This window comes from Berghia stephanieae, chromosome 1, assembly GCF_034508935.2.
Source record: "Berghia stephanieae isolate SIO BIC M18660-M18661 chromosome 1, UCSD_Bste_1.3, whole genome shotgun sequence".
Lineage (NCBI taxonomy): Eukaryota > Metazoa > Mollusca > Gastropoda > Nudibranchia > Aeolidiidae > Berghia > Berghia stephanieae.
The window spans coordinates 44,130,799-44,151,104 of record NC_088360.1 but is presented as its reverse complement, the minus strand read 5'-3'; the positions used below and the strand labels follow the sequence as shown (position 1 = coordinate 44,151,104).

At 33.3% G+C, this 20,306-nt stretch overlaps 1 protein-coding gene across 3 annotated transcripts in view; it reads left to right on the top strand.

The window, feature by feature from the left end:
- The window catches only part of LOC144975505 (trafficking protein particle complex subunit 12-like), a 28,412-nt gene extending 16,028 nt beyond the window's left edge, over positions 1–12,384 (top strand). For all 3 annotated transcript variants that reach the window (XM_078919678.1, XM_078919671.1, XM_078919685.1), the window contains 6 exons: positions 62–134; positions 1,178–1,251; positions 2,308–2,406; positions 4,093–4,190; positions 5,940–6,027; positions 10,616–12,384. In XM_078919678.1, coding sequence (XP_078775804.1) covers positions 62–134; positions 1,178–1,251; positions 2,308–2,406; positions 4,093–4,190; positions 5,940–6,027; positions 10,616–10,858 — 675 coding nt within the window. In that variant the 3' untranslated portion in view covers positions 10,859–12,384. The remainder of the gene's footprint in view (positions 1–61; positions 135–1,177; positions 1,252–2,307; positions 2,407–4,092; positions 4,191–5,939; positions 6,028–10,615) is intronic.
- The last annotated feature ends 7,922 nt before the right edge of the window (positions 12,385–20,306 follow it).

Genomic DNA, 20,306 nt, shown 5'->3' with positions numbered 1-20,306 from the left:
ACTAAAACTGATTGTTATATGAAGTACAAGTTAAACAAATTTAATTGTATTTTTCCAAAAGATCAAGACCAATTTATCATCCGACTTGAGTGAAGATGGAAGTGCAACTCATATGACCTATGAAGCCCGCAAAGGTATATCTTTTCTATTTTAATATCATGTTGTTTATAATTATCATATTGAATTTGAAATGGAAAATTAAACATGATAAATTATGTATTTGCATACATTGGTTATTATTTTTTGTTTTGTTTTTCGTTTTCTTCTTCTTCTTCTTCTTCTTCTTCTTCTTCTTCTTCTTCGTTCTTTTTATTTGTTTGTTTTTAAAAAATTACGTAAGCCACTGATTTTGGCTGGATGGGGTCTCCTAACTTGTCATGGAGAGGTCACTTTTGCTTTGTCTTCTATCCCCCTATATCTGTTTTACCTTTCCCTGTTACTCTCTTTGTCCTGGATTGAGATTGCTCGGCTTTTTCCTGGTCCTTGTACCGAGTGATTTGTATAATTGAATATGCGACAGAACTCATTTATCCAACATACTGTCAGGACATGGAATGCAATGATTTTAATACCAAAGATGCTGAAACAATAAATGCTTTCAAAAATTCAGTTGATAAAGAACTCCATGCCTTAGAAGTATATATACGATAAATGAGATTTTTTTTAAAAATCATAATTATAATAAAAACAATATTATTGATAATGATGTAATAAAGTTTATTTTTTTAAGCACCACCTCTGTTCAAATGTCTCTTTGAGGCCAGCAATTATCAACATTTTCCATCTACTACTTGTGGAGCTTTCTTAATAATTATAAATGGAGCACGGTGTAAATTGGATTAGGAAATTAACTAACTAATTAGGGGACGTTGGTTTATGACTATTTTCTACTTTTGATATATTGTTTTTGTTTTGTTTTTCATTGAATAAAAAAACTTCAATGCTATTTCTCAATTGTTGTGCGGCATGTTGGTTTCTGTTTAGGTTATTCCTATTTTTTTTCTTTGAAATAGACCCTACCCAAAAAAAATGCCAGTGGGATAAGAAAAGAGAATAATTTGATTAATTAATTTATTTATTTATTTATTTATTTTTCAAATTTAATTTGTTTATTCATTCATCTAATTTGTTAATCATTTTTATTTCAATTATTTATTCTTTTATTTTATCCTGACAGTTTCTCAAGAACTTTGGAATCAAAGAGAGCTCCAGATATCGTACAAAATAGCAGCTACCATGTTGTCAGTAAAGGTAATCTTTTAAAATCTCAATTTTTATATTAATAATTTACGATGGAATGATTGTTAGTGTCACTTTATTTTGTTTTGTGTTTGTTTGACTTCTGTCTTTTGTTTTTTTTCTTATTGTTGCTTTATGTTGTTTATCTTCATTGAAGCGGATAAGATTCTGCCTGAAGACTAGGATGGTAAAATTGTCAAGAAAAAGGTGAAATGGAAAGGCCTATTTTAGTTAAATACCAGGGTGGCTGAAGTCGTGGACTATAAAATTATTTTTTGAAATTAAAACTTGAACTTTTATATAGCGCAATATCCTCTAAACATGCTCAAAGCGCTTTACAAGGGGTCCCTGGCCAACAGCAACACTTAACAGGTAGGACGTTACATGACACCTGTTAGGCGATATTACAATTTTTTTCAGGCAGAGACAACTCTGTTAATGGCTAGGTACAGTGAGAGAATGTGAGGAAAGAGCCTTTTCCAAGGACTCAACTATGCGCTGAGCGAGGCTCAAACGCAGGACCTTCCGGTCCAAAAGCCAGTGTCATACCACAAGACCACATAGCCGACAAAAATAAATATATTGTAACTCCCAAAAAGAGCAAAGCATCTATAAAGGAATGTTTCAGACTCGAGACCTAAAATAAAAATAAAAAATAAAAATAATGTAAAGGGTATTATAATATTGTATTCAGTCTGGAAAAATGGATTCATTGGTCTACAGACTAGAATACCATTAGTTAATAATAACTTCTGAATCTGTTGTAAAGTAGTCCTTTCGACCTATAAGGTCCATGAAGCAAGAGCTAATCCCAGTTTTTTGTAGTGTTGAACAGTTAACAATTATTTATTGCTACCTTTTGGATAGGATGCTAGTCTATTTCAAAGTACTTTCTTCCCTTTTTTAATAGACATGGGGTCAGGAGAGAAAATAAAACAACTGAACCTTGGAACCAATACCGCAGATTGTAATTAGATAGTGGAAATAATATAGCAATTGTTAGTTCAATTCAATAAGTGCTTCTTTTATTGTATATTTATACGAACTCTGAACTGTTATGTTTTATAGGACTATGAAGGAGCATTGGCCATTTACACTAGTTTGTTGGAAAAGGAAAAGACTGCTCAGCTTGAGCTTAAAGCTGGTATAGGACGTATTCACCTGCAGGTAAAACATCTTCGATATTACATTTAATGAACAGCATGATATGTAAGGAAATATTCCCATTATCTCTTTAGAAAATCGTTTGATGTTTAACATTTCTATTAGGCCTACATGTTATAAATATCCTAAATTTTCATCTTGTAGCACAGTGCGTGGTAATTAAATTACAAATTGATTAATGCTATTCCAATATGATAGATTTTATGCTTAAATTATCAATTTATTGTTGTGTTTTATTTGCATTGTAAAGCGCCTCTGAGCACATTGTGGATCTAGGCGCTATATAAATTCATTCATTCATTCATTCATTCATTTTGTCTGTCTGTCATCTAGTCTATCTGTAAGGAGAAAAACGTTTTAAAGAAGGCCAATAAATTTAACTTTAAAATATTTGCCTGAAGAAAATCAGCAAGACATTGTGAAATGATCAAACTCGGAATCTTTTCTGTCTTTGACCCAAACACAGGAGAGAATTGGTCATACTCTCATAAAGCCAATAAAAAATATGAATAAACGGAAACAGAAGAATAAAGATTAGGCTAAGATATGGCTTGAAATACTCGACAATGGAGCAATTTGAAGAATGTGAAACACTTGGAGAGAATTAGAGAGGATGCTTTTTTTCTGGGGGGGGGGGGGGGGGGGGGGGGGTTCTTGCCATAAGTTGTCGCTTAGGCGCCTTCATTTTCTTGATCAATTTTTTTGTTCTATTGCCTCCTTGAAAAATCTTTGATAAATTTTGATTTTCTTTTGAATACCAAGCAGCTTTAGTTGAATCCAGTGAGAAATTATATTTCGAAATTTATACAGAATTTTGTCCCGAATATATTATACATTGTAGCAAGGAACCATTGGTCACATAACACTTGAATTTATAGGATTTTTGGACATATTTTAAATCCCTGTATAAATGTCTGCATTTTATTTATCTAAGCATCATGACTGCCTCAAATGGATATCATTTTCTTAAACATATCAATGATAAAATTCTGTGACGGTGGACATAATGTACTCACTATTTGTGTGTGGCAAAATGGAACAGTTGAAAGAATAATTTTACTGTAGTTTACTTGTGATGTGTTATCCTTTTTTGACAGTGATATGACAATGACAATGCTCAGATTTTCTCTTATGACTTTCAATACTCTGTCACACTCCACTGTATATTGTTGACTTAGTTTCAACCCCTAACCGTTCTCCTCATCTCTTGAGACTGACAAATAAAAACTTGCTACTCGTACCAAAGTCCAGGCTGAAACGTTATGGTGACAGAGCATTCAGCAATGCTGGGCCCACTGTTTGGAACACTCTTCCTCTCTCCCTTTGGTCCGCTACTAACATCTGCAGTTTCAAGAAACATCTCATTGTTATCTGTGACCTTGTATGTATGTGTGTGTGTGTATATGAGTGTTGTATCCATGGAGAAGTGGTGTGCTATTGAGTTCACTTGTGTGTGTGGGTGGGAGTGTACTTGTGATGTGCATGCATTAGTGAATTTTGCTTTATTTATCTCTGTAGAGTGTTATGGGTGTTGAAAAGTAAGTTTATTATTATTATTAGCCATAGAAATTCTATCATTGTAATGAACTTTATTTTTTTTTACTTTGTTTTTATTTGGCATATCTTTGAATGACTCAAGTCTTACACCTATGATTGTCCATTAAATTGTTTGTCATTTTAAATCTTCAGATGGGGAATATTAATGAAGCTTCAAGGCTAATCAAGAATGTAGAAACCGAATCTTCAAAGGGAGATGGTTCGATGCCCTGCTTTAATCTTTTAAACAAGTATGTTCTTTATTTGATTTGGGTTTTTTGTTGGGAATATAATTCTTCTTTAGTTTTGATTTTTTAAGATTTAAAAAGAAAGGATTTGAAATGGAATTTATTAGTACACTCCAGCACGGTTTCCTTGAATTGCTCGGGAGATACAAAAACGGGTGGGGAAACCGTGCTTGCCATAACAACTTGGTGTGGAAAAGCGTGGGGGGGGGGGGGGGGGGTGCAATAAGGCTCATCAGCAGTATAGGCTTTGCTACACACCCAAAAGATACCTAGTTCGATATCCATAGTTTTATGTGGTCTTCAGGAAGCTACTTCTCCCTTAGCTAATTTTGCGGCGCTGCACTGCCATTGACACCAGGGTTATTCCAGTCTTCCCTTGGAAGAGACCCTAAGACAAATTTCCGCTTGATGATGAAAAAATATTATTATTGTTATTATTATTATTATTATTATTATTATTATTATTATTATTATTATTATTATTATTATTATTATTATTATTATTGTTATTATTATTATTATTATTATTATTATTATTATTATTATTATTATTATATTATTATTATTATTATTATTATTATTATTATTATTATTATTATTATTATTATTATTATTATTATTATTATAGCAATAATAATAATGATGATGATGATGATAAAAACAAGAATAATAATTTTTAAAATATTTTTTAAATATTTGAACAACTCGGCTGTCCAAGGGTATTTGAGACCTTCATATTTTAGATAAATAAACCTTTAAGGCCATGCCTCTTCAAATTGAAATATGAATGCTCTGATTGCTGTGTAAAATGTGACTCTCCACATCAATATCTGTATAGTGTGAGGGATGAGCGAAAAGTTCTTATACTCATGAAGCTTTGTATTGTTTTGTTTTTTTGGGGGGAAGGGGGGGGGGGGGGGGTGCTGGGTTTTATGTGTGTGGTTTTTTTTTCAGTTTAAGAGACCACTTTCCATTATTCTCGATGAGAAACTCATTGATTTAATCACATTTGATATCAAATTCATTTCTCAGCATATAAGTCAAACCAACTTACAATGAAATCCGCATAAAGTCACCTTCTGCTTGAAGTCAACACCACTCGCTGGTCCCAAATTTTCTGTTCATTATCTAAGTGTGTTCCATTGATAATGGATAAAGTCAGCCAACCTTTCTGGCCCGCCAGTGTTTGGCTTTATCATGATTCCACGGTAATAGGAGATGACAGTTGCGGGACACAACTATGACGAAAAACCCAAGGTCCTATCATGGCCAATGGTTGGCAAGTCTATTGAGGCAAACATTGCTCCAAATTCAGTTTTATTTATTGTCATCTTCATCAACTCCATTTCATGACATTAAGCGCTTTAAGGTTTTGACATAAAGCGCTCTATAAATGTACTCTATTATTATTATTATTATTATTATTATTATTATTATTATTATTATTGTTGTTATTATATTATTATTATTATTATTATTATTATTATTATTAACTCTTTTACACTTTAAACATTTTAAACTAACGTGAAGACATCAATAAGAGAGCAATAACATATATAGGCAACTCTGAGCTCTCATGCTCGAGTATCATTGAAGCTTTTAGTCATTAATGCCTCGTTTGCCTAGCCATTACTGCTCTCTAGTTGATATGGCAAGATATTTTGTGAGACAGCGTTTAACTGAGCCTTTTATTCAAGCAATATGTTAATAATCAAGCATTGTATGAAAACATATACTTTTTAATTTTTTCAGAGGTCTTGTCGCAATGTGTTCCAATAACTTCCATGATGCATACCAGCATTTTAAGTCAGCAGTACAAATACAGCCGCACAATACTTGTGTGAGTGAGGAATATTTATTTCATTGTATTGAACTTATGTTCTGTTTTCTTGATTTGTGTACTTCTTGTTTTATTTTTTAACGTTTAAGCATTTTAAAACATTTATTTCAAATATAATTGTAATTTTGTCTAGTCTTTTTTTGTTTTGTTTTGTTTTTTACCTATTGCCTCTTTCTTTTTAAAATGGTATAATACGTTTGTTTTGTGAATTCAATTCCTTTTTGTTTCATACCATGGACCATATTATTCAATTTAAATTTTTTTACTCCCATAAAGGAATTTGTTTTATTTAAAAAATAGATAGTGATAGCAGTAATATGATGTCAAGGAACAAAAGTAGTTTTTAAATCCAGTTTTTCCTGATTGGTTTTTAAGAAATCTAGGTTGGAGATAAGTTGAAGTGAAAAATAGATTAAAAACATTAGAGATCCTACAAAATATTGGTGAAAAATCAAAACATTTAAGTCTGCGATCACAGTCTGTAAAAGAGTTTGTACTAATAAAGAAACGAATAGCAAGGCAAGTGTGGATGACTGAGGATATCTTAGATATGATGGATGTAAGAAGTCGGAAAACAACAACAGAGAGGACTATGAAGAACTTAATAATACTATAAAAGCAAATGTAGAGAGAGAAAATTAGATGCCAAGGGAAAAAATAAAGTGATATAGAAATGGTTTATAACTTGAATCCAACAGACATGACTTGAAGAGTAAAAGTTAAAACAAAATAAGCAACAATAAGAAAAGGATGAAATGTTGAATGGATGGTCAGAATATATTGAGGACTTTATGAGGATGAAAGATCTGAAGAAAAATAATTAAGTCAAAATTTTGAAGGACCACCAATCATGGAAGAGGGGGTAAAACATGTAATGAAGAAGATGAAAGCAACTCAGAAGCTTGACGATTCACGATATAAATGCTTGAGCGACTCAGACATCTTGGAGTGTCAGGGTTTAAAATACTGCTGAATGAGATACGAAACACATCATATCTCAACTATCAAAATCAGTATCCATCCCTCTACCGAAGAAACCAGCAGCAACATAATGCAAGCTTCACTGCACAATCAGCTTGTAATGTAACCAAAATATTGTAAGACATTATAATGAATAGAGCAAGAAACAATATAAAGCCAGAGATGGGAGAGAAACAAGTGTGGTTTTATGGAGGGAAGAGGCACAATCAACGCAGTTTACATACTATGAAACCGAATAGAAGTTTAGAAGTCAAAAAAGACCTTTATGTATGTTTCAGTGACTATACCAAAGCATTTGACAAAGTGAGACATTCTGAACTAATAGATTTACTTCACGGCTTTGATGAAAAAGACCTAAGAATCATAAAAGAACACAAAAAGACATGTACTGTACTGGGAACAGTCAGCAGCAGTGATAGTAGAAAATCCGCCAAGTGAATTCCAACCTCTAAAAAAGAGGAGTGTCAAGAATGCGTACTCACCCCAGACGACTTATTCCCTATTTACAGTGAGAAAATAATGTGACAAATTATAGATATGCCAGTAATAAAGGTCAATGGAGAAACTATAAATACTGTCAGATATGCAGATGACATAACCCTTGTGCCAGAGAATGAAAGAGGCCTACAACATTTGGTTATAAGATTGTCACTGAGAAAATTGGTATCAGCCTAAATGAAAGGAAAATGGAAATTATGGCAACTCCACCTCATACCCCAATTCCGAATTGTGACTGTCAGTTTACGTTTGACTGTTATGAAGGCTAGGTGCATCTTGTTTTGTCTACTTAATTAATGCAAATAATTGTGGGGGTTTTTTTCCTTATTCTAATTGGATTTTTATATATTAGTGAATTTGTTATATACTATTTCCCATTGGAGTATATTGTTATTGATGTTGTGGAAATGGTTCTTAATGATTTAAACTTCTAAGATTATTCTTCACTTACTTCCAATGAACAATGGTTCCTGATACTGTTGAAGTTATGGATAGGAAACTTTCTACCCCCACGCTGTAAAAATTAAAACAGTTCCCATAACATCTCCAGAGGGAGTGTTAAAAAAACAAACAACCCAATCTCTTCTCCTGCCGGAGAGAAAAAAAGGGATAGAAGTGGAGACTGTGAAAAGGGCCGAAAAATATATTATAAAAGGAAATCAGAGTCCAAAACAAAGACAGTGGGAGGATGAGGTAGATAATCAGGGATCATCAAATTTAGTGTTCAGGGAAACCCACTCTAAAACCAATGCCTCAAATTCCGAATTGGGACAGTTAATTGCAGAGGGCTTCAAGTCATAAACACATCTGCTAATGACCAATCATGACTCCAGCTAGTCGTCAGCAAAGAAATGAAAGCCAAATGAGAGTTAGAAAAGGGGTGAAGACACTATGACCTCGACCAGTGACCTCAACGAGTTAGAAATACTCAATAATGATATGACATATGAGGATAATAAAGAACAAGATTTGGAAGAAAGTGGGGACCAAGATGGAATGGAGAATGTGATAAAAGAACTGGAGGTTTTTTAATGTATCAGAATCATTCGGTGAAGACTATGCAAATCAAAGAAGAACACAATAACGGAATCCCTTTTCAGGGATAATCTGGATGAAAGCATAAAATCAATAGATGATACACACAAGCTCTTGAAAGACGTGACTAAACCCAATGTGTCTCACTTTGACAGAAAACGTAAGAAAAGCATACCACCTTGCTCTATAAAAACAAATGGTAAAGTCCTGAAACAATTTAAATATCTTGGCGATAGCTGATGGAAAATGCGAATTCGAGATAAAATACCGGATTGGTTAAGCGAAAGCAGCCTTCCAAAACATGATCAGCATTTTTTGAGACAGAAACATTTGTCAAACACTAAAAACGAGGCTTCTGCAATGCTTTATTGAAACCTTATTGACATTCTCATGTGAATCACGGATGCTGAAAAGGCAGATAGTAAAGAGAATGAAAGCTGATGAATTGTGGTTCCTTTAAGAATGTTGAGATCCCGTGGAGAGGCTGACAGACAAGTAAGGAAGTAATGGAGATGGCAGAGTGCCCACGATTGTTGATAAGAAAGAGACAGGCAAAATTCATTGGGCACATAATGAGAAAGAAAAAAGGATTAAAATGCTTGATATCAATGGGAAAGTTGGACAGAAAAAGAGAATCTGGTCGGTAGTGACAAAAAATGCTGGAAGGTTTGACAAAATGGATGGTGACAGAAAGGAACAACATGGTGCAGAAGATGCAAAAAAGAGTAGAGTGGAGAGCTTTGATAGTCAATGCAGTGAAGCACAGCACAACATGATGATGAGATAAGTTCATTGGTTATCGAAAAGATTTTGACTGAGCCTACAAATGTTGAATAAATAAAAGAAGTTAACATCATTTTTTTAAATTAATCTTTTCTAATTTTTCCTGTCTGTATTGGAGTGTCCTTCAAAAAATGATCGGAAATATATGTGTTTGTGTTTGTTGTGTGAGTGTGTGTGAAGACAGTCCATCCCAATACAAATTGCCATTGAGTCTTAACGGGTTAGATATTCTAATTTTTTTATGCTTACAGTTGCCCATTTTCCTTGTCTTATCCAAATCTTCTTGTTTTTTGACACTACTCCAAAATATTATAATCATTTATTCCATAACATTATATCACGTAAAAAATGCAACTTATATACGCAAGAAGATCTATATACATGAAGAAAAATTGGAGACAACACAAAAAGCAGAATATCTTAGATTAACTCTTGACAGCAAAATGTCTTGGCAGCACCACATTGATAAAGTTTGTAAAAAGGCTAATACAAAACTTGAATTCTTAAAAAGAAATGTACAAAGTTGTCCAAGGAGCATCAGAGAAACCTGCTATAAAGTCTTCGTACAGCCAATTTTAGAAGATAGTGCATGCATTTGGGACACCATAGTATAAAGCAGATAGAATAGCATGCATTTGGGACACCATAGTATAAAGCAGATAGAATAGCTCAAGAAAGTTCAAAACAGAGCATGTAGGTTTCTTTGTAACAATTACAGGACTGAAAATGTCAGTGATATGCACAAGAGCTTAAACTGGTCACCATTACATGAAAGACGCACTATACTAAACGCCAAAGTCCTCTTTAAAGCCTGTCAGGGACTGACAACAATCCCTATCAATAGCTTTATTCAAAACGAAAGAAATCAGCACTCAAACCAGGTCCCGCGGTCACGAGTTAATGCTCGTCTTAAATCGTTTTTTCCACGCACCATTCAAATATGGAAATCTCTGCCAGAAAATGTTTAAAAAATAATAGCCAAATTGAATTTGATAGAGAAATTGAAAAAATCAAAATAAAAGCTTAAGCACGTCCATTTGTCCTCACCATACTCAGTCGCAATTATCTTCGAAACAGAGTTGCAACTTAATGACAAGACAAGACAAGACAAGACAACTTCCATCTAAAAAATAAAATTTTATAGCAAACAGATGAAAAGGTTTTTTTTAGAAAAACCTTAAATGAAATTTAACATTCATTTTTATATTATTTAATTTTGTTTATTTACTTATTTATTTATTTTACTTATTTTTGGTATATACAAGCAAATCGTTTATTCTACGTCTTACAGGCTGTAAACAACATGGCTGTCTGCTCACTCTACCTTGGACGTTTAAAAGATGCTCTGAATACGCTGGAACAGTTGGTACACAGTGACCCAGCTAACACACTTCATGAGGGTGTGTTATTTAACTTGTGTACCTTGTATGAATTGGAAACATCCCGGGCACTTCATAAGAAACAGGCTATTCTGGACCTTGTCAATAAACATAAGGGCGATGGGTTTCCTGTTGCTTGCCTGAAAATGGCCTAATTGTGCAATTTAACTTTTTAACTTTTGATAATTTATTAAAATTCCATTCACTTATCTAGACAGATCATAATATAAATGACAATGCTTGCAGGCAACTTATTTTAACATTATTTCTGTATTTCTGTTACTATAAGCAGTTAGACTTAACCTTGTATGATTGAGATTGGGTATTATGCAACATCTCATAATTATTGCAATAGCACTGGACCATGCAAGTTTAAACTCTGCGGTTTAAGAGATCCTCAATCATACATTGTAAAACCTTGTTTAATCCTCTCGTTTAAATTATTTTTGAGGAAGAGAATAATGAGTTTCCCGTAAGGCTTTGTCAATCAAAGGGGGGGGGGGGGGGGGGGGGGCAGAGTGGCCCAGTGTTAAAGCATTGCACTGTGACGTAGGAGGTCTCGGTTTCAAGCCCCACTTCAGACACTTTCGGTTTTTTTCCTTGGGCAATATTATTATCCCCCAAATTTCCCACATGGACAACATGGATGATTCCTGTTGACACCAAACATCTTGTTTGATTAATTATCTATTTATTCCTTCGTGGTATGCCTAGGCGACGATATCTTATATTAGATATCCCAAACTACTGCTATTAACAGTTGAATGATTCTTCACAAATCATCAAAAATGAAGTCTCTTTGAACAGTCTTTCTTTCTCTTGAATTTAAGTTATTGGTGAAAAACTTTTACCATTAAAATCAGCAGCCTTTGAAGATTATAATATCAAAACTTGGGCCTGCAAGTTTTTTTCAGTGCAAAGCGTCATCTATGTAAACAAAGCCTATTTTTTTCTTTCCCTAACCAAGATTTATTTTTCTTCACAAATCATCAAAAAATGAAACTTTAAAAACCCATAACGTTTTTATTTATTTTCTGATTGTGATAAATAAAGTATTATATTCAATGGTTTGGGAAATCACATGTGGCTTTGTAATTTAATTTTTGCTGTTTGTATAGCGAAATTTTTGTTTGGGATACTTACATGATGTCGTGGTGGAAGAGCATAATTATTTATTTTTGTCAACCATGTATATATCCTTTGATGTTTTGTTTTTTTCCTTCAGAGCCATTCGGCCCATGGAGCTGTTTATCCTGGTTTCTATAGCGTGAAACAGACAATAGCAATTGCTTGGTACCCGTTGGATAGAAAGCTAGTAAATTGCAAAGTACTTTCCACCGATCTAACAGACCCAGCTATCCAATCACTGCTGGGTGAACAGAAAAAATCTCAACTGCACCCGGGATTGATTTCTGTCCCTTTGCATTTGATGTGAGTGCTCTACCAACTGAGCTATCAGGACCCCATTTGATGTTTACAGCTGTGTTATGGTTTGCAATGGTCACTCATGACTAAATCTTGCACAGAAACAATTTGTCACTCATGACTAAATCTTGCTCCGAAACAATTTCATAGGTCTGTCCTTCACCATATTTCAAACTTTTGCTCTCATTAGTCATTACAAAGTGCAATGTCAATTACTCCATCCTCAAATAAAATTGGAATAAAATCATAATTTCTACATTTTCTTGACGGCATATTTACACTCTATCAAAATAGAAAATGTCAACGATACTGACAAGCCTCTCATTTCCTTCACAGCGATGAGTTTTACTTAACACTTGAGTCCACTACTAATTGTCCCGCCTATGAATATTTGGCCATTGTCAGTTTTTATTGAGGGTTTGCTATATTTAGGATGCTTCCCTGGGTGGGCTTCCTGGCCTCCCATTGTGGGCAGGGAGGTGCTTACTGTGTCTTCTATCCCTCTATATCTGTTTTCCAACTTGCTTTCTGTCTTTGTCTTGGAATGAGATCACGGTTTTGTCCTGGTCCTGGCCGGATACCCTGGCTGAGAGGGAAACAGTCAAATGTATAGTTAGTTTTGGGAGATGATATTTTTTTCCTTGTAAATCATCTCTCTGGTATGCACTGTATTGTTTTGTTTACATATTATATATGACTTGTAAATATTTGAGTGTGTTCCTCTTAGTGGGTACCTGTGCTTGCATCTGAATGAGGCTTAGGTGATCTCAAACTAAGTACAATGATAGTGTTCTCTTGGAATCTACATCCGTTTCCTATTTGAACCAATTCCCCTTTGTTTTACATTTTCTTGGGTGCTTTAATTGTAATTCTAGAACTGTTTACTATCCCATTTTCTTCCCTTTTACTGGCGCTGATACGACCTTAATGTGTTCGAAGCGCCGAAAAACCCCTAAAAACAAACAAAACATGGTTAAAATGAAATGATGGAACTAACAGACACATATATCTGAGATCTGCGTCCAACAAGACAAAAAAACAACAACAATCTCATTCCAAGACAGAAAGCAAGTTGGAAAAGAGATATAGGGGGATAGAAGAATACTAGACAGCAATAGTGTTATTAGTGGTCCCCTGCCTCCGCTGTTAAGATATTGAAAAAAAAAAAAAATTAATAGAGAGAGAGACACAAAGATAGAGACAGAGAGCGAGAATGAAAGTGGGAGAACGGGAGTGGAAGGATGCGTTTCAAAGTTATATTTAAAATAGAGGAGAGTGATAAGTTAATTTTTAAAAAGTAGACCTTAAAGTTATCTAAAGGGCCTTTGATTCATGAAGTACAGGGTTTTTGCTACACATATAGAAACATGAATGGACTATTATGTCACTTTTATTTTGAGAAAAAAAATTGGCACCTTTTGACCTTGGCTCATATATATATATATATATATATATATATATATATATATATATATATATATATATATATATATATATATATATATATATAATAATAATAATAATTAAAAACCACAATGCAAACTATATTATCTTGAAATTCCTCGATGAATCACTTAGATGAAATTGGTGTAAATAATCTTGTCGTCAAGATAAATAAAAGAATTATTTAGTTACTGTACAATTTGGTGTTGATCAAAATTAAATATAGAAGCAGAGATGCGAATGCTGATTATAAAATAATAAATAAATAATTAGATAAAAGGAGGATGGTGATGATGATAATAATAATAATAATAACAATAATAATAATAATAGTAATAATAATAAGAACAATAATAATAATAATAATATTAATATCAGTAATAATAATAATAATAATAATAATAATAATAATAATAATAATAATAATAATAATTAATTAAATATATCAGTAATAATAATAATATATCAGTAATAATAATAATAATAATAATATTATCAGTAATAATAATAATAATAATAATAATAATAATATATCAGTAATATATAATAATAATATATAATAAATAATATATCAGTAATAATATATAATAATAATAATAATAATAATAATAATAATAATATATCAGTAATAATAATAATAATAATAATAATAATAATATAATAATAATATATCAGTAATAATAATAATAATAATAATAATAATATATCAGTAATAAATAATAATAATAATAATAATAATAATAATTAATAATATATCAGTGATAATAATAATAATAATTAATAATAAATAATAATATAATATAAAAATAACAAATGAAAATCTAATCCGTAAAAAATATCATTAAAAAAATGTACTAGCTGCACTCATTAAAAGGGAAAGATAGCTGACACTACCTACTGGGCCGTTGCCTCTGGTAAAGGGTCATCGCACGGGCCACAAGCCTCATCATTAGAAGTATATTTGGCATGTATGTATAAAAAAAATTTTAAAAATTTAATAATAATTAAATTCTTTAATAAATAAATAAATAAATGAACTGATGGAATGGAGGAACTCAATGAAAAGATATTTTATATAAATATATATTTTTTAAAAATATATATCTTTTTTAAGAATTGCCATATAAAGGAAAGGATGGGATTTCCTTCCTGTAATATGAATGATGAGTCTGTACCCTATGCGGAGAAGTTAGAGTGTACATAACAAGGCAACGGCCAGGGCTATAAAGTCAAAAAGAGAATATATGTCAAGTATTATTAATATTAAATGAATAGATAAATAAATAAGTAATAATAATAATAATAACAATAATAATCATGATAATAATAATAATAATAATTATAATAATCATGATGATAATAATATTAATACTTATGATAATATTATTATTAATGATGATAATAATAATAATAATAATAAAAATAAAAGTAATAATAATAATAATAATAATAATAACAATGGCAATGACAATAATAATATATAGATAGATAAGTGTGTGTTGCCAAAACGAATGAAACATTTAATTGTAAACAGAATAACCGCACACTTGTTAAAAATATGTATATGGAATTAGGAGAATGATTAATTTTTGAACTATACGAGAATGATCTCCTTAAGAAATATATACCGTATATAAATATAAAGAAGAAACGCTGCAAGGATGAGAGATAAAGGGAGAGGGTGAGAGAAAGAGAGAGATGGGGGGGGGGGGGTGAGGGAGAGTATGTTAAGGAAGGGAGAGATAGGGGAGATAGGTAGGGAGAAAAGTTTTTAAAATGTGAAGACTAATGTTAATACCCTTTGGCTTTAAAGTGCCTCGTCGGATAATAAGTTTCCTCTCAGTGAGGATTCGACTCCGAGTATCGGAACAGTGTCTCAGTATGAAAACTGACATGTCTGATTGTTGGTGTCCAGGAGATGTGAAATGGTCAGAAACAGGTACATGTTTTTGCTGAGATGTATCACTCAGATGCTCTCTAAAACGGTCAGACAAGCGTCTGCCTGTTTGACCGATGTAGAACACATCACATTTTCTACATTTAATAGTATATATAACATTCCTGGACGTGGAAGTGAATGAACCCTGAATAGTCCATTCACTTCAGGGGAAATGGAAACTTGCTGTTCTGTTAATGTAAGGGCAAGTTAAGCACTTCCTACTGCAGGGAAACGTACCAAAGGCGGAGGTTAAGGGGGACTGTCTTAAGCGGCTATGTACAAGTTGATCCCTAATATTGCGATCACGGCGATAGACAACAAGAGGAGGGTGAGGGAAAGCGTGTCTAGTAACTGGGTCCTGTTTAAGAATATTAAATTGTGCTTTGATGCTATGAGCTAGTTGTTGGTTATGGGGATGATAGGTAAGGATGAGTTTGGGACGGTCAGTGGTTTTGTCTTTGTCATTTCTATTTGTGGGATTAAGGGCTCGGGATCTGGAGATGGTGTTGACTTTGTTGAGTGCTTTATAAAGGATTGAATCAGGGTAATTCCGGTCTCTGAAAAAGTCAATGAGTTCTTTCGCCCTTTCTTTAAATGTGGAGTCATGGGATTGCAGAGAGTAAAAAGTCGAAATAAACATTTGCACAACAGTTGCTAGTATTGCCTGGTAGCATTTTTTTGCACTCAATAAGGATACAATTGTATATTGTCTGTAAAAAAGATTCTGTGAATGGAAAAAATGTTAAATAAGTTCGTCTTTACAAACCTTTTTTTTTTACATTGTCTCTTTTTATGATAAAACGATATGAGACATGCTACCCGTAAGGTGCTGTTTTATATTTTTTACAACAAAGACAGATCTGTCACGGACCATGTCCTCAGCCTAACTTCATTATGATGAGAAAATGTGAGCAAAGAACCAGTTTCGAGACAACTTTGTGCTGCACATAGCCAGATTTGAACCTTTGATCTTCTGGTTGCAATCTACTAGACTGCAAAGCTGCAGATTTTAAAAAAAATAAAGCACTGGTTAAGTAAATTGTTGATCACCACCAAATTTTTTAAATATCTTTGTTCTTTAGCAAATAGAAAAACATGAAAGTGAAGATTCTGACTCGTCCTGGAGAGTTGGTAGAGCAATATAGCCCGAAACATCAACAAAAAGAAAAGACTCAGAACGATAGAAGACAGAGGGAAATCTTTGATAAGTTCCCTTGCAGATCAGGCTGATGCACTGAGCCTAGCCTGGATAGAGAAGAGGAGGAAGAAGAAGGTCACGTTCGCAATGAATATGATAGCGAAATAATAATGATAAAGGAAAGGAAATCAAGATGAACAATGATGATACATTTATTACAAAAACTAAGTTGCATCTACAACACAAATAGGAATGACACAACTTTAATTATCTATCCATTCGCCTGGTCTTTCTCCTTCCATCCAAAAATCATGAACACCACAGCACATATAAATAATAAAATAAAATAAAACCCAACTGCTGTATCGTATCCAGTCAAGAAAACTAAAATAAACTCTCTCTCTCTCTCTCTCCCTCCTCTTGCATCACTTTATATAGCGATGGTTTGAACCCCCTGATTCGGTGGTCGAGGAGTTCAGATAAACTAGCAACCCTAGGAGGATTCTGTCAACTCCTAACTTGTTCGGGTTATGTCCTTGCAACCAGGGCCAAGGCATAACAATGAGTCTTTAGAATTAGATCATTTCGGTTGGGTTCCTTGACTTGTTGGCAGTGTTCTATTGTTTTACATCCATTTTCCTCTTAACCATTGCTTTTTTTAAAACTTTGTTCTTGTGACACTGAAGTGGCCTTTCATTACACACACTCAACAGTGCATGCAAGAAGCAGTCAACTCACTTGACAGTAGTCTTTATTTCTCGATTTTTTCCTTCTTTATCTTTGTTACAGAATCTTTGATGAAGTCAACAGCTATAGAGGGAATTCCGCTCAGCGTTAATTCACTATACCCTTGAGTTGATGGAAAAAAACAAAAGCATGTTTGTGTCCCATTTCCTTCCTTATTATTTGTATTAAATAAACAGGCCTGTAATTTACAATTGTTGGATTTCCGACTACGATTTAGCTTGATAAATTCTGTTAAGAGCTGTCATTTATTTAAAATTTTAAAAAGTAAAAGTAAATATATATTTTCCTTCGTAAGGTGATTAACTGCTCTCAGCAGAAGTTGTCTTTCCTCACGACAGTGGTTGTTTAAAATTTTCTCTTTTTCTCCTTCACACACGACCGCAGCTTTCTTCTTCTTCAACGTCCTCAATCAACTCTTCATATTCCTCCCCATCCTCCTCTTCATCACCCTCCTCTTCCTCTTCTTTTTCTCCTTGGTGTAATCAATTGCATTTCTTTACACACTAACCCCCCCCCCCTCCCCCCCCCCTGTTGATATAAACCTGGATGAGGTAATATCATGGGATATTTCCAGTGACATATTACAACTATATTTCTACCACCTCACATCGCCATAACAATAGCAATCACCATCACCACCACAAGAACAAGACAATCAACGATACAGTACCCTTTCAAAAATGGCTAACAGGTCATCAGATAATTGAGACAATGATCCAACCACAATAATAAATATTCTATTTTATTTAAAACATGAAACATTCTGTCTTGTGTAGATTTTTAGCTGCTGCTCATCACGCCTGTATGGTTTTGTGTCCCCCGAAACGAGATGCAAATAATCTTAATACATAATGAAAATTACAAAATTTGCACGTTCTTAATTCGATAAATTATATGTATTCATCTTGTTACAAAAAAATGTCATCATTTTGAGTTAAAATTCTGTTTCTGGTTCACAACGGTAACTAGTAAATTTGATCCATTCTATAGAAAGACTCTCAGCCTTCAGAACCTACAAGATAAGTAGAGTGAAGGGAGATTCCTGAACCATGGGGTCGTAAAAATACTAACAAAAAGGTGAAAATGGAAATTTTTCGGATGGAAAGAGTACTGTGATGTTTCCAATGGAAACCTTTCCATTATCTCCTTGTATTTAGTATTTTAACCTACAGGATCGGACTTCAGGATGCTAATGGCGACTATTAGAGAATATTGGTGAGAAAGTGATGAAAACCTTGCAAAAATAGAGGAATTGCCAACATACTGACGAGTGACCGATGTACTTGGTGCTATACTGCTCAGCCATGATAATAAAAGGGAGCCTTTGAAAATATCGTTTCATATTGTTTGTTTATAAGGATTTTACGGCGCTTGCAACACATTTAGGTGGTCATATCAGCGCCAGTAAAAAGGACGAAAATTAGATTGTAAAAAAAATCTAGATGTACAATTAAAAGGACTCAACTAGGCACCGCGTGAGGCTCGAACTCAAGACCTTCCGATCTGAAAGCAAGTGTCATACCACGAGACACATAGTGCAGCTATGTGGTCTAGTGGTATGACACTTGCTTTCGGATCGGAAGGTCCTGAATTCGAGCCTTGCTAGGCGCATAGTTAGTCCTTGGAAAAGGCTCTTTACTCACATTCTCTCACCATACTCGGGTGTAAAATGAGTACCTGGCTGTTAACAGCGTTGTCTCTGTCGGAAAATATTGTTATATCGCCTAACAGGCGTCATGTCTCATTCTTCATGCTACATGTCGCTGTTGGTCAGGGACCCCTTGTAAAGCTCTTTGAGCACATTAAGTGGATATTGCGCTATATAAAAGCTCAATTTAATTTAAGAGTTCAAGATGGTGTGGCACACAAACTGAGCACAGCGTGTGTGTGTGTGTGTGTGTGTTATATCTTACAGCTCTAAAACTATAAAAGTTAGAACTCTTCTAATGTCTTCATCATATTCTCTATCAAATTTGCCATAAAATTGTCAAGTTTCAATCTCTTATTCCACTTATTACGCGAAATACAGCCATACGTCGAAAAAAATGTAGAAAAACAGTCCCATATTTTCGCGTTTTTTCCCTCTTTGTAGGTCATCCAAATAAATGACACCTTTGAAACTTTTATATTTTTGAATGGGTTTTCAAAATTCAAAAACATTTTGACTCAGTGGAGATAGGGCTTTTATTTTAGACAATATTTCCCTCAAAAAGAGAGAGAAAAAAACGTATTTCATAGTCATTGCTAAAAAATAACTATCAATAATATGAAAGTCATTGTGTCATCATGGCGTACAAGTCAAAAAATTATAGATTTACAATTGAAAGTCCAGCTTTGGTTTGAAGTACAAATAGTGAAAGTAATACTATTTGTCCTTACGTACGGCAGCGACGGCCTTACGGACGAATAGGGCTACCCTTATCAAATTATTATTATTATTATTATTATTATTATTATTATTATTATTATTATTATTATTATTATTATTATTATTATTATTATTATTATTATTATTATTATTATTATTATTTCACAATCAATCCACCATTGTACCTATTTAATTTTGACATTGACAATGCCTATAAATCCCATCCTGGTACAAACAAAGGATCCGGCTATGATGGATACACTCACATGTTTACAAAGCAGAATGTATTTAAAACTAATATCTGTCATAGTACATAACAGAGAGATATTTACAAGGGAAAAAATATAATCTCTAAACACTCAAAAAAGGTAACATACATTTAACGGGAATCTTAATCCAGAACAAAGACAGAGTGCAACATAAAATGAAAAGACAAATATGGGGGATAGAAGACACAGCTCTCTGCCTTCCTATAGAATTAATGGAATGGATTCCTGATAGCAAGAGATGAAGCAAAATCTAAAAATAAATACCACAGACACA